This window comes from Trichechus manatus, unplaced genomic scaffold, assembly GCF_000243295.1.
Source record: "Trichechus manatus latirostris isolate Lorelei unplaced genomic scaffold, TriManLat1.0 scaffold00057, whole genome shotgun sequence".
NCBI classification, from domain to species: domain Eukaryota; kingdom Metazoa; phylum Chordata; class Mammalia; order Sirenia; family Trichechidae; genus Trichechus; species Trichechus manatus.
In genome coordinates this window covers 11,010,317-11,024,682 of record NW_004443993.1, presented here as the reverse complement: position 1 = coordinate 11,024,682, position 14,366 = coordinate 11,010,317, and the positions used below count along the sequence as shown (strand labels likewise).

Sequence of the window (14,366 nt, the reverse complement as noted above, 5' to 3'; positions counted from 1 at the left end):
TCCCGTAAGTAGAGCAGAGGTCAAGGCAGAGCTGAGGCACCCCAGACTTTGGCCTTTGCCCACTGCCAGCTGGAAAAGCACAAAACACAGAGATAATTGTGTCCCCTCCCCTAGCCTGCCCCCATGTCACTGGCCCTTAACCCTGTCCATTCGCCCTGCCCGCCAATCGGCACCCGGAGGTGGGCTGGTAGCGCCTGGGGACTATTTCAGCATCCTTGGGGGTGGTGGCAGAGCCACAGGGAAGAGTGAGCTGGGCCCTGCGCGCTGGCTGTGGGGTGAGTGCCACCTCCAAGCGGAGACCTGGAAAGCGGCAGGTGGAAGAGCTGGTTTCATGAATGGAGATTTAGCAGCTTTTGGAAAGGTGAGCTTACCCCCATTGAAGAGATGGGAAGACTGAGGCCCAGAGAGAGAAAGCCATGCCCGAAATCTCGTCTCCCGTGTGGGGCAGCTCACCTCCTCTAGGTACCCCTGCCTCCCAGGAGGGGGATCTCAGGCAGGCCTCGGAGGGTGAGTTCACCAGCCTCACGGGAATGGACTGTGTTGATCTTGCTGTGGTTGGGTGCCTTGGAGTCTGTTTCAACTCATAGTGACCCCATGTGACAGAGAAGAACTGCCCTGTGGGGTTCCCTAGGCTGTCATCTTTACAGAAAGGAGCCCTCGTGGCGCAGTGATTAAGTGCTCAGCTGCTAATGGAAAGGTCGGCAGTTTGAATCCCCCAGCCACTCCTTGGAAACCCTATGGGGCAGTTCTACTCTGTCCTATAAGGTCGCTGTGAGTCGGAATCGACTCCACGGCAACAGGTTTGGTTTTGATTTGAAATCTTTACGGAAAGGAGCCCTGGTGGCGTGGTGGTTAAAGTGCTCTGCTGCTAACCTAAAGGTCGACGCTTTGAATCCATCCAGCTGCTCCTCAGGAGAAGGCTTCTGTAAAGATTTACAGCTTTGGAAACCCTACAGGGCAGTTCTACTCTGTCCTATAGGGTTGCTATGAGTGGGAATCAACTCGACAGCAGTGGGTTTGGTTTTTGGTTAATCTTTATGGGAGCAGATCACCAGGTCTTTCTCCCAAGGAGCCATTGGGGTGGATTCAAACTGCCAACCTTACGGTTAGCAGCTGAGCACTTAAACATTTGTGCCACCGGGGACTCCTGCACGGAGCTTACTTCTTGATATTTGTGAATGGGCTGTTCTTCAGAGTGGGGACTAGCAGCGGCTGGTCCACCTGAGGGCTGGGAGGTGCTCAGGGTGGTGGGCGCATGGGAGGTAAGGAGGAGAGGGGGCCGATGGCCCTCATGCCCGTCCCCTCCGTGCCCCAGATGACTTCGCCCACCTGTCCCACGGGCCCCATGGACAGCCTGGAGCTCCTGGATCTCCTTTTTGACCGTCAGGACGGCATCCTAAGACACGTAGACTTGGGCAAGAACTGGGACTACCCCGAGGACCAGGTGAGGCCCCTACTCCAGACTCCCCCAGGCCACCGGGCTCCAGACACTAGACTGAGGCCCTGGGAAGGTCAGAACTCCCCTTGGCCTCCTCAGCCTTTATGCCTCAAACATGTTATTGCATTGAACCACTCACCTCCTCCAATGGGCAGGTAGCATCGGCTCTTCTTATGGGGCGGGAAATTGTGGCCCAGAGAGGGCCAGTCACTTGCTCAGAGTCACACAGCGATTTGGAGTTGGAGTCAGGCTCAAACTCAGGGCTCGTGCTCAACGTGGCCTTGCTGGTGCCGTGCTACATTAGCGCATTCAAGCCCAAGCGGGAGCTCAAGCTCGAGGCCAAATTCAAGCTGGCCCTGAGAGGAAGGGGCATGAGCTCCGTCTTGCAGGAAGGACAACAGAGGCATCCACAGCGTCACACAGCGTGTCTAGAGCAGAAAAGGCACCAGACTGGAGGTCTCCCTCCTCATTGCTGCCCCCACCCAGCAGGTCCAGCTTGGCCCCAACGCTGATGACTTCCTCACCTCCATCCTGGGCTCCGGAGACTCGGTGCCCAGCTCCCCGCTCTGGTCCCCCGCAGCCAGTGACAGCGGCATGTCCGAAGACTTGCCCTCTGACCCCCAAGACACCCCTCCACAAAACGGGTCTTCCACCACCCTCGCTGGCTGCCATCCCACTGAGCCTGGCAAGGGGCTGTGCCCCTCCTATCATCCAGGCCACACCTGCCCTGCCAGGCCCCCCGGGCCAGTGACCCCAGTGCTCGAGGCCTCCGTGGCCATAGACCTGGGTAAGTTCTGCTGTGTGTCTGCCCACCGCGCTCACTCTCTTCTGGACGCTGTACGCTCATAACTGCCCTGTGAGGTGGATGCTGTTGTGGGCCCCTTTTCCAGATGGTGTAACTGAGTCCCCGTGAGGTGAGAACCAGAATCACAGAGCTGGGGTATAACCAGGCAGGCTGGCTCAGACACCGGGGACCATGTAACCCCAGGAGGCAGGGCTGTGTCTCCCTTATCTTTGTCCCCTATACCTGGCTTATAGTAGATGTTCAATGAAAGTGTGAGACGTTTAGGGGTCCTGGGCCTCAGGGCGCCCCCCCTGGAGCTGGGGAATGGGGACTCTTGCAGAAGATGCTCCCAGAATATCAGTAATGATTTACACCAGGAGCACTGGTTGAGCACCCATGGTGTACCAGGCACAGAGCCCCTGGCTGGAGATGCGTGGTCCCTGGGGCATCCTTTGTCCCTCGAGCCTTGCATATGAGGTGGAATCTCTGGTTCTACTGTAGAGTTGATGAGACCAAAGTTCAGAGAGGGGCAGTAACTTACCCAGGGTCACACAGTTCAGCCCAGTCTGGATTACATGCTCTTAAGCTGCCTATTGGGTGCCAGGCACCAGGGAGGAGGAAGTCGGGCTGAATCAGACCTCATCCCAGCCCCACGGGGGAGATAAGGCCTGGCCTCAGTAACAGCCACTCCCTCTGGGGTTGGCAGTGGGTCCTGTGGCAATGTCCCTGCTCCTCCTTTGATCTTGTGGGACAGACTGAGACATGCCCTGATGGATTTAGGTTCCCCTTGTATAGCAGAGGGGAAACTGAGGCACTTATTGGGGCTGGCCTTTTCATCTCAGGCCTTGGAGACCCCAAGTTCTGCTAAAAGGCAAGCCCCCAAGTGCTAAGCATGTTGGGGCTCAATCAAGGAGACTTCCTGGAGGAGGAAGTGGCGGTGGGATCTGGGGCTCAATCATGGCAGCTTCCTAAAGGAGGAGGAGGAGGTGGGAGCTGGGGGCTCAATCAGGGAGCCTTCGTGGATTAGGAGGTGGGAGCTGAGCCTCAATCAGGGAATCTTCCTGGAGGAGGCGGGGGTTGGAGCTGGGGGCTCAGTGAGGGAGCCTTCCTGAAGGAGGAGGGGGTGGTGGGAGCTGGGGCTCAATCATGACAACCTTCCTGGAGGACGAGGAGGTGGGAGCTAGGGGCTCAATCATGATAGCCTTCTTGGAGGAGGAGGAAGGGGAAGCTGGGTGCTCAGTCAGGGAAGCTTCTGGGAGGAGGAGGTGGTGGGAGCTGGGTGCTCAACAAGGGAGCCTTCTTGGAGGTGGAGGTGGGAGCTGGGTTTCAGTGAGGGAGCCTTCCTGGAAAAGGAGGAAGAGGGAGCTGAGTGCTCAATCAAGGAGACTTCCTGGAGGAGAAGGAGGAGGTGGGAGCTGGGGCTCAATCATGGCAGCCTTCCTGGAGGAGGAGGCGGGGGAAGCTGAGAGTGCAGGCCTCCCGCCTGACACCCTTTCTGTCTCTGTCCCCAACCGCCCTGACCAGACATGTGGAACCCACAAGGATGGCTCTATCCTGAGAAGCCGGCCGAGCTGTCAGACTCGCCCCCACACTACAACCTCACGGTGAAGGAACTCCTCCTCTCCAGCAACAGTAGGGACCTAGTGAGTGTCCCCTACCCCCAACTCCCTGGAACATTGGAGCTGGGAGGGTTGCTGGGGTTCGTGGAGCTCCACTCAATCCCCCCATTTCAGAGATGGAAAACTGAGTCACAGAGAGGGGCTAGAATTTGCCCTTGGTCACGCCCAAAGCAAGCCAGTGGGCTCCAATCCCCTGGGCCAGGGGCACTAGGAGTAGTCGCTGTTGCTGGTAGCCGCCCTCGAGTTAGCCCGACTCACGGCGACTCCATGCACGGTGGAACGGTGGAACGAAGCGCTGCCTGTTCCTGCGTCATCCCCATGATCACGTGTGGACTGGACCGTTGTGATCCATTGAATGATTTTCAGAAGTTAATTGCCAGGCCTTTTTTCCTAGTCTGTCTTAGTATGGAAGTTCAGCCTCCTAACAACTTGCAAGCCTCCGCCGATAGGCGGTGGCTGCGCGTGAGGTGCATTGGCTGGGAATTGAACCCCAGACTCCCACCTGGCAGGCAAGAGTTCTACCACTGCACCGCCGATGCCCCCTTGGCGCATAGTGGCGCTCAATAAATGGTTGCTGAATGGTTATCTAGCAAAAGAACGAACAACTTTGTCCGTACACCATTTTGTGCATTTATAAGACTATCTGTAGCATAAATTCCCGGAAGCGGAATTTCTGGGCCAGAGGGCTGTGCGCTGATTGTTTTGGGTCCTATTGCCAATGGGGACTCTGTAGTGGATTGATTGATCGTTCCTCAAATCGGATGTTTCTCTTATTTCCTGGAGGCTCAGCCTTCCTAGCTCGGGGCTGTAAGTCTTCCTGTCTCCAACACAGTTGCCTTGGTTTCTCCATAGCAACACCACCTGGCAGCTCCTCACCTGCTACGACCTGGAGCCGGGCACTGCCAGGAGCTGGTGTTGACAGAGGACGAGAAGAAGCTGCTTGCCAAAGAAGGCATCACCCTGTCCACCCAGCTGCCCCTCACCAAGGTGAGCCAGTGGGGTGCCTGGCTTTGGGTCTCTCCCTCTTTCCTGCAGCTACCTGCGCGTGTTGCTGTTATTGGGTGCCATTGACTCGATTCTAACTCATAGCGCCCCACTTGTGGCAGAGTAGAACTGCCCCATAGGGTTTTCTTGCCTGTAATCTTTACTGAAGGAACCCTAGTGGCGCAATAGTTAAGTGCTCAGCTGCTGAGAGGTCGGCGGTTCAAGCCCACCAGCTGCGCTGCAGGAGAAAAGACCTGGCGATCTGCTCCCGTAAAGACTACAGCCAAGAAAAACCCTATAGGGCAGTTCTACTCTGTCACATGGGGTCGCTATGAGTTGGAATCCACTTGACAGCCCTCAACACTGGCCGACCCCAGGGAAAGGGGCTGTTCCCAGATATGGCCACAAGGTGGCGCCGTTGCACCAATGCCCAAGTCTGGTAACAAGTTAATAACTGGGACGGGGAGCTGGGAAGACTATCAGAACCCAGGAGCCTCCTAGAGACTCCGCAAGAATTTAGGGGGAGAAGAGCTGGGCTTTGAGTCATCAGGAATCTGCTCCATCTCCACTCCCCATACACCCATTCTCTGGGTCTGGGACGGCTTACATGGGAGGAGAATGGGGCGAGGTTGTGGGGTGAGGACGCCATCCACACGGACCCCAGCCTCCCCTCCAATTCTCTTGGCAGTATGAAGAGCGAGTGCTGAAGAAAATCCGCCGGAAAATCCGGAACAAACAGTCAGCCCAAGAAAGCAGGAAGAAGAAGAAAGAATATATTGATGGTCTGGAGACTCGGTAATGCTGGGGCCTCCCCACGCGGGGGGAAACTGAGCCCCAGAGGGAGGGAAGGGACAAGGCTGAGGTCACAGTTTTTAAGACTTGATGAAATTAGAGGGGTTTTTTTTTTCTTTCTTTCTTTGTGAATGGGCTGTTCTTCAGAGTGGGGACTAGCAGTGGCTGGTCCACCTGAGGGCTGGGAGGTGCTCAGGGTGGTGGGCGCGTGGGAGGTGAGGAGAAGAGGGGGCCAATGGCCCTCACCCCTGTCCCCTCCGCGCCCCAGATGATTGTATTGGTAATTGTATTGATTACAGTGGAATAGAAAGACACCTAGAGATGGCACAGGGCAAGGATTTTGGGCTCCCTTTATCCCCCAGAAAATGTGGTACCAGGAAAGAACAAGGTATTACCCACCCTGTTCTGACTCTCTGCCTGAAGACAGGACACTTACTTCCTTTATCTGAGCATTAACAGTCCTCAGAGCTGCTGTGGCTTCATAGGGTCGAGAGGAGGAGGACAGCCTGGAGCGCATTCCAGGCAGAGCTTTCTCAACTTAAAAATCATGCACCAAAGTCTTATCTCGTCACCGCTCTCTTAACTCATTTAGGATACCGAGGGGACAGGCTCCTCCTTGTTCTTTAATAGAAATATAAGAAGTGAGCAAGCTCATTCTTTAAACCAAGAGTGACTTTACTTAATGTTATAGGTCTATTTGGGTTTTCTATTTCTCCTTGAGTCAGTTTTGGGATATGATAGTTCAATGAGAACTTGCTCATTTCAAACTTATTGACATAAAATTGTTCATAGTACTCTCTTATTTTTTTTAATCTCTGTGGTATCTGCCGTTTTGCCCTCTCTTTAATTCCTCATGTTGCTTATTTGTGCCTTGTCTCTGTCTCTTTTATTTTCTTAATCTTGCTAGAAGTTTGTCTATTGTATTATTCTTTTCAAAGAAAGTATTTCTGGCTCCCCTCAATTATATATTTTTTCTGGTTTATTCATTTCTACTTTTATCTGTCTTAAATCCTTCTTTTGTGTGTGTTTTTTTTTGGGGGGAGGGGGTGTTATTCTGTTGTTCTTTTGCTAATTTTTAAATGTCCATGTTCAGCTCATTAAACTGTATTAAGGCTATACATTTTCCTCTCAATACTGCTTTAGCTGCATCCTATGCATTTTTATTTGTACTACTATCATTATACTTTGGTCCTTAGGTATCCCCTAATTTATATTATGAATTCCTCTTTGTCCCATGAGTTATTTAGAAGGAGGGTCATTCAGGGGGAATTTATTCTCTTCCCTGGTTGCTATATGTTTGGTTCTTCTGGAAAGTGATCCCAGAACCCTCTGCACCTTCCTGGAGAACAAAACACATAATCCCATGAAAAATACAAATGTATGGTAGATCCAAGAGTCTCAAGCTTCAAGATGGGGATTTGTCCAAAGGTTTCATGTATGCGACACACAGCGAGAGCCTCTGGCTTCACATCTGAGTCTCCCATATTCCACTCCTTCTGCTTTGAGGGTAGAAACCTGGCCCAATGCCCACCTCATGCGTATCTTAGTTTCTGATTTGAGCATTTCAGCCCCACATTTGAAGAGTCTGTACCAAGACCACATTCAAGATGGATGCAGAAGAGAGAAGTGGGGTCTCCAGCCTGGACCCCAGGACCTTAGATGAAATGACTCCTATTGTCCTGTTCCTTAAGTGCGATCTGCTAACCCCCTAATGGATTTTATCTCATGCCATTCTCCCAACCACCTCATGAGCTCAGTAATTGTCTCCCCATTTTACAGGTGAGGGAACTGAGGTCAGAGAAGTGGAGTGATTCAAGGTCATGGGGCTGGTCAGGATTATAACTCAGGTCTCCTCGGACTCCCAATCACTCTGCTATTTCATCTTCTGGAACCATTGCTGCCTGCGTTGGGCATTCCATTCCCAACCCTGAGCCTCAGGCTTGAGTCGAACCCCCACACCAACGCAGAAATGAGACCTAGGATCCAGGCAGACCTCAATTCAAATGCTAGCCCTGTCACAGTCTTTCTGGGTGAACTTGGGCCAGTGATTCCCCCTCTGTAGCCCCGGGTTCCCTCACAGGGGGATGCCAGTTGGGCCAGCTGGTGTCAGGCAACTTCTGATTGTCACCGTGGCACTGTCTCTGCAGGATGTCCGCCTACACCACCCAGAACCAGGAGCTGCAGAGGAAAGTCTTACATCTCGAGAAGCAGAACCTGTGAGTCTGGATCTCTCCAGGGCAGAGGGCAGGGAGGGCCAACCCTAGAGTCCCTCACAGGAGAGGGGGACAATGTGGGGAGAGCCTTGTGGTGGCAGGGCAGAGCAGGGAGGAACAGCTTGTGACTCTAGGAAAGTGGAAGCTGCAGTGTAGGAGGGGATTTGGACTTGCAGCATTGAAGGATGTGTAAGAGTTCACTGGGGGAGCCTGCTCCTGGTGGAAGAAACAGCATGTGCAAAGTCCCTGAGGCTAGAAGCATAATGTGTTGGAGAACAGCAAGTGATTCTATCTAAGGGTGTATTTATTTAGTCAATATTTCTAGAGCATCTGCTCCGCATCAGGAATAGTTCTGGGCATTGCGATCATTTTGGTGTTGTGACTAGTTGCTGCCGAGTTGATTCTGACCCCATGTGTGCAGAGTAGAACTGCTCCCTAGGGTTTTCAAAGCTGTGACATTTCAGAAGCAGATTGCCAGGCCTTTCTTCCAAGGCATCTCTGGATGTGTTCAAATCACCAACCTTCCAGCTAGTAGTCAAGCACTAACCGTTTGGGCCACCTAGGGCAATAGCGAAGCATCCATGTTGTTAGGTGCTGTCAAGTCAGTTCTGACTCATAACAACCCCACGTACAACAGAACGAAACACCACCTGGTCCTGCGCCATCTTCACAATCGTGGTTGTGCTTGAGCCCGTTGTTGCAGCCACTGTGTCAATCCATCTCGTTGAGGGTCTTCCTCTTTTTCACTAACCCTCTACCAAGCATGACATCCTTCTCCAGGGACTGGTTCCTCCTAATAATGTGCAAAATATATGAGAGGAAGTCTCGCCATCCTTGCTTCTAAGGAGCATTCTGCTTGTACTGCTTCCAAGACAGATTTGTTCGTTCTTCTGGGAGTCCATGGTATAGTCAATATTCTTCACCAGCACCATGGCATCAATTCTTCTTAGGTCTTCCTTATTTATTGTCCAGCTTTCACATGCATATAAGGCAGTTGAAAACACCTTGGCTTGGATCAGATACATCTTAGTCCTGAAAGTGACATCTTTGTTTTTTAACACTTTAAAGAGGTCTCCTGCAGCAGATTTGCCCAATGCAATGCGTCATTTGATTTCTTGACTGCTGCTTCCATGGGCGCTGATTGTGGATCCAAGTAAAATGAAATCCTTGACAACTTCAATCTTTTCTCTGTTTATCATGGTGTTGGTTAAAGCATCCATTTCAGTGAACAAAACAGACCTAGTCCCTCCAACTTAAAGAACTCATGGTCCAGTGGGAAACATACTTAATACAAAAATACAGAAAAGATAATTCAAAATAGCAATAGACATTTGAAAGACAAAGCAGTGTGAAGGGCTGGAGAGTGATGGGGGCTATTTTCAACAGGGAGGTCAGAGAAGGCTTCTCGGAGGAGGGGACACTTGAGACCGCATGGATGAGAAAGAACTAGCTACACAAAGATCTGGGGGAACAGTGTGCTTGGCAGAGGGAACAGCCTGTGCAAAGGCCCTGGGGCAGGACTGTACCTCTGGGTTAGAGGAACAGCAAGGAGGCCCGGGTGGCTGGAGCAGAGGAGGAATGGGAGGGGAGGAGGGCAGGAAAGTGATGGGCAGGTCACAGGGGGGCTGGCGGTACACTTGGGCTTTTACCTGGAGTGAGGTGGGCACCCTGGGAGGATAGGGAGCTGGGAGTGGGAGGGGCGGATTTACATTTGAAAAGCGCCCCCTGGCTGCTGTGTGAAGTATGAACTCTAGGGAGCAGGAGAGGCCTGGAGGGGAGGGTGTCCAGGTGACCTGGATAGGGGAAGCAAGAGTGGAAGAAAAGTGGGCGAAATGTCCAATGAAGAATTTGTCTAAGCTAAGGGGTGGGTGGAAGGTGGGCGGAATTCAGACACCAGAGAGGCTGGGGGGCCCCGGAAATGGGCAGGAAGCTGGACCAAGGCCCTACAGGGCTTAACCGAGGTCTGCCTGTCCTCCCAAGGTCCCTCTTGGAGCAGCTGAAGAAACTCCAAGCCCTCGTGGTCCAGTCCACCAGCAAGTCTGCCCAGTCCGGCACCTGCATAGCGGTGAGTCCCGGCCTGCATCCCAGCTGCACCCGGGACGGGGGCGGTGGGTGTCCCAGGTCTCTGCGAAGCGGGGAGGGGAGTTGAGTAGAAGCAAAGCCTCACACCCCAGCTCAAGCACAGCCAGGTCCCGGCCTCAGTTTCCCTGCCTAGGAGCTGCGCATGCTCACAGGGGAAGGGGGCGGATGAGGTGACTCCGCCCCCAACCCCACCAGGTCCTGCTGCTCTCCTTCGCCCTCATCGTCCTCCCCTCCATCAGCCCTTTCGCCCCCAACAAAGCAGAGAGCCCCGGGGACTTCGCTGCTGTGCGAGGTAGGTGGGCCTGGAACGCCCCACCTTCGAAATCCCTGAAGGCACCTGGGCACGACCTTGGGCCCCTGGGGGAGGGAGAAGAGACTCCTGTCCCAGTGTACCCTGTGGTTGGAGGGTGGGGGAAGAGAGGCAGGACACCTCCCCTACCCTGCCCCTTATGACCCCCCAACCCTCTCCCAGTCTTCTCCAGAACATTGCACAACGACGCCGCGTCCCGCGTGGCCTCTGACACTGCGCCAGGCTCCGAGGCCCCAGCACCCCGACCCAAGGCTGCCCCACCCCAAGAAGCGTCTCCAGGCAGCCCTGGGCCAGACCGGGCCTCCAGGGACACGCCAGCGCTGGACAACTCGACGCTGGTGCTGGGCAACTCTACCACGGCGCTGGACAACTCGACGCTGGTGCTGGGCAACTCGACGCTGGTGCTGGGCAACTCGACCCTGGTGCTGGGCAACTCGGAGGAGGTGTTGGGCCCCTCTGCCCTGCTGGACTGGGCCGCGCCTGAAACAGGGCCCAGGCCCGGGCACCTGGGGCTGGAGGCGGGAGGAGAGGAGCTGTGATCACCACCAGGACCGTGCCCCACGCCCCTCTGCCAAGGGACCTGCAGTGGACAGTGATGGGCACTGGACCAGAGGTGAGGCAGAGACCGCGGCAGAGATGCCCGGAAGGGGATACCCAAGCTACACACCCAGGGACGGAAGGACACACACGGCGACTCACACAGAGACACAGGGCAAAGACAGCTACAATGGCTGAGACATACACCAAGGAACCCAGGAGCAGAGAGACAGGCAGTCCCGTGTGGACTGAGCCACAGACCCTGAGGACACACATAACAGACACACACACAGCGCCGCACAAAGACACACAGTTACATCACGAACAGCCACACCCTGACAAAGCCAGTCACACACACCATTAAAAACTTGTACGGACACACACCCACAGTTACACACTCACCCAGTTACACACAGACACACACTCACAGACCCACACATAACTTACACAGACACACACACAGTTACATTCATGAACACCCACAAACTGGCAGTCACTCACACAGTTATACACACAGACACAGAAACACAGTTGCACACACACAGACATATACTCACAGATGCACAGACACGCAGAAATACACACGGACACAAACGCAGACACCCACAGAAACACTCATAGACATATATTTCTTCATACACACACAGATACACACCCCGACACACAGGAATACACTATACATATATACATAAAGACTCACGTACACACACACTAGATGCCTCAGCGATCCCACCCACCCCCGACCTCTCCCTGCCTCCCGAGGCTGCAGGGATCCTGGCCCCAGAGAATGGGTGAGCTCTGGACTCTGGAGCTGCTGACCCGTAACTGCCCCCCTTTTTTAAGACTGCTGTGACCCCTAATAAAGTATTTTGACAGACGTGGCTGGCGGTGAAGAGGAGAGGGTGGGGGCTGAAGTGGAGGTCGGGGCTTCCCAATCCCCGGAGGGGCTGGGCCAGCCCGGGAAAGGGACGCGAGGTGCGGGGTGCACGGGATCTCTAGGCTGCAGCGGCGGCCGCCAAGGCGTCCGGCTCAACTTCAGCACCTAGGAGAGCGCTCGCCGGCGAAGCGCAGGCGCGCCTGGAGCGCGAGGCCCAGCGGCTCCAGCGGGTGTGTGTCCCCAAGGGGCGCCTCAAGTTAAGGGGTGCCCGAAGCGGGGTTAAGGCAGCAGCCTTTCTGGGAAGGCTGGGCTTCACACCCTGCTCGTTTTACGTAGGAAGAAACTGAGGGGTGGAAGGGAAGACCCTCTAAAGATCACACAGGGGTAAGGGATGGAGCCCTGAAGGCGCCGGGCTCTGCTATTTTTTTTTTAATTTATACTTTTTGTTGCTGTTGAGAATATACACAGCAGAACAGACACCCATTCAACAATTTCTACTTGTACAATTCAGTGACACTGATTACGTTTTTCAAGTCGTGCAACCATTCTCGCCCTCCCTTTTTAGAATTGTTCCTCCCCATTAACATAAAGTCACTGCCCCCTAAATTTCCCATCTGACCTTTTGAGGTGCTGTTGTCAATTTGATCTCATACCGATTGTTCTTAAAAGAGCATAATGCTCAAGGCAGACATTCTTTACTATTAAGTTAAATTCTTGTTTTAAGACTTCAGGGGCTATTTTTGGTTTAAGGTTTAAAGATTACCTCAGGGCAGTATTTTCAGGGTGGTGGGTTTCATTCAGCCTCCATGGCTCCAGAAAGTCTAGAGTCCTGAGAATTGGAAATTCTGTTCTGCATTTCCTCCGTTTTGATCAAGATTCTTCTGTAGAATCTTTGATCAAAACGTTCAGTAATGGTAGTAGCCGGGCACCATCTAATTCTCCTGGTCTCAGGGCAAACAACGCCGTTGGTGGCTGTGCTCTGCTCCTAACGCATCACTCGCCCGCCCGCTGTGTGCAGGTGCAGCTGAAACAAAGCCGCCCTCTCCCAAGGGGTTGGCAGCCTATTTAAAAGAGGGCTTATCTCAAACAAGAAACCATGCAAATAAGTAGTAACTACAAACGGGTTGGCTTGAGAAATGCCAGCTGCTGGTATTGTTACCATTGACAACTCACCTGACCCTGGGGGTAAGCCCCAGGCTGCAGGATTGCATCAGGAGCAGGGGCAGAGAGGGGACCACGACCCTGCTCCCCCCACCATCAACTAGGACCCAGCACGACGTCGTGGATATTAAACACAGACTCCAATGCGAGAAGTTAGTTCTGCTTTTATTGCATTGACGACTTTTCTGGAACCTGGAGGGAGCCAGCTCTCTCCCTCCAGCCCCAACGGCAGTGCAGCACCTATTGTCCCCCCACCCCCAGGCCTGGGCCCCCAAATGGTGGCTCCACCTCCCTGCCCTCCTTGAAGGTCTGTGAAAAAGGCCTTGGGGAGGCAGATCAGGAGGGGGCTGATGGTGGTGAGGGTTACGAGGAGACCCAGGGGCACAGGGTGGAAACCACTGAGGGCCCGGCCACCACCTCCCTAGAATGTGCTGAGGCTGGGAGGGAGGAGCAGGTGCCTGCGGTGTCAGGTCCGGGGTCAGGGTCGGAGAGGGGGTGCTCCTTTCCAGACCCCCACCATAGGCCCCTGAGCAAACGGAACCGCGAGAGCAAGTCGGCCCCAGGGCCTGGAGCCCAGCTCTCAGCGCACCGCGGCCCCGGAGGCCAGATAAAGGTAACAAAGCGAGACCAGTAAGAAAAACGAAAATCCACAGTTTTTTACAAAAGCCCCCCCATCCCCGAGCACCCTGGTCAGCTGGGGACCCCCTCGGCCTTCACCCTTTTCGGGGGCCTGCGGAGGGGAGGGGTGTCTGGCCACTCCCGCTTGGGGCTCGTGGGCCCGGAGCCATTGCGCTGGGCTTGGGACTCCAGCTTGGGGCTGGCGTGCCCGGAGCCATTGCGCTGGGCGGGTGACTCCTGCTTGGGGCTGGCGTGCCCGGAGCCATTGCGCTGGGCGGGCGACTCCTGCTTGGGGCTGGCGGGCCCGGAGCCATTGCGCTGGGCGGGTGACTCCTGCTTGGGGCTGGCGTGCCCGGAGCCATTGCGCTGGGCGGGTGACTCCTGCTCGGGGCTGGGGGACGCTGAGCCGTTGAGTCGGGCAGGGCGCTCCTCCTTGGGCTCGAGCTTGGGGGCGGCCGGGCGGGGCAGGGGCGGCAGCGCCCTCTCCAGCACGAGGGGGCCGTCCCAGGTGGGAATCTCCAGCCCCAGGTGCTTCATGAGCTGCGTCATGACGTCATCGACGTAGCCGTGGATGCGCAGGTCGGCGTGGCGGTCCTGCGGGGACGAAGGCGGGTCAGAGGGCATTTAGGCACCCAGTTAGGCGTGGGGGTGGGCTCGGGCACCTACGTGTTTGGTGGGCTGGAGGTTGACGATGACCAGCCGGCCGCCCCGGCGCTTGGTGGCCAGCGGCAGGTTCCCGCTAGGCCGGATTTGCAGCGAGGTGCCCAGGGTGATGGACAGGTCGGCGTTCCTGGGGACGGGAGCAGGGGGTTAGTCTGAACCTCCTCAGGGGTCCCAGCGGCCCTCCTCCTGGCCCACCACGCTAGTGAGCCTGGGACACCCCTAGCTTAAGCGCTTCTTCCCCCATCTCTTCCTGCCCTCTGCCATCCTCCTTCACTCCCCGCCCCCGCC

At 55.0% G+C, this 14,366-nt stretch overlaps 2 protein-coding genes across 4 annotated transcripts in view; one reads left to right on the top strand and one right to left on the bottom strand.

Annotated features, from left to right (window-relative positions):
- Positions 1 to 331: 331 nt before the first annotated feature.
- Positions 332 to 10,761, top strand: CREB3L3 (cAMP responsive element binding protein 3 like 3). Its single transcript, XM_004378638.1, has 10 exons — positions 332 to 361; positions 1,316 to 1,444; positions 1,928 to 2,225; positions 3,747 to 3,871; positions 4,694 to 4,828; positions 5,514 to 5,620; positions 7,765 to 7,833; positions 9,811 to 9,895; positions 10,108 to 10,204; positions 10,385 to 10,761. The coding sequence occupies exons 1-10, from the start codon at positions 332 to 334 to the stop codon at positions 10,759 to 10,761; spliced, it is 1,452 nt and encodes a 483-aa protein (XP_004378695.1).
- Positions 10,762 to 13,487: 2,726 nt separating this feature from the next.
- Positions 13,488 to 14,366, bottom strand: part of SIRT6 (sirtuin 6) — a 9,215-nt gene continuing 8,336 nt past the window's right edge. For all 3 annotated transcript variants that reach the window (XM_004378460.2, XM_004378461.2, XM_023733119.1), the window contains 3 exons: positions 14,082 to 14,205; positions 13,795 to 14,009; positions 13,488 to 13,614 (listed from right to left, as the gene is read on the bottom strand). In XM_004378460.2, coding sequence (XP_004378517.1) covers positions 13,488 to 13,614; positions 13,795 to 14,009; positions 14,082 to 14,205 — 466 coding nt within the window. The remainder of the gene's footprint in view (positions 13,615 to 13,794; positions 14,010 to 14,081; positions 14,206 to 14,366) is intronic.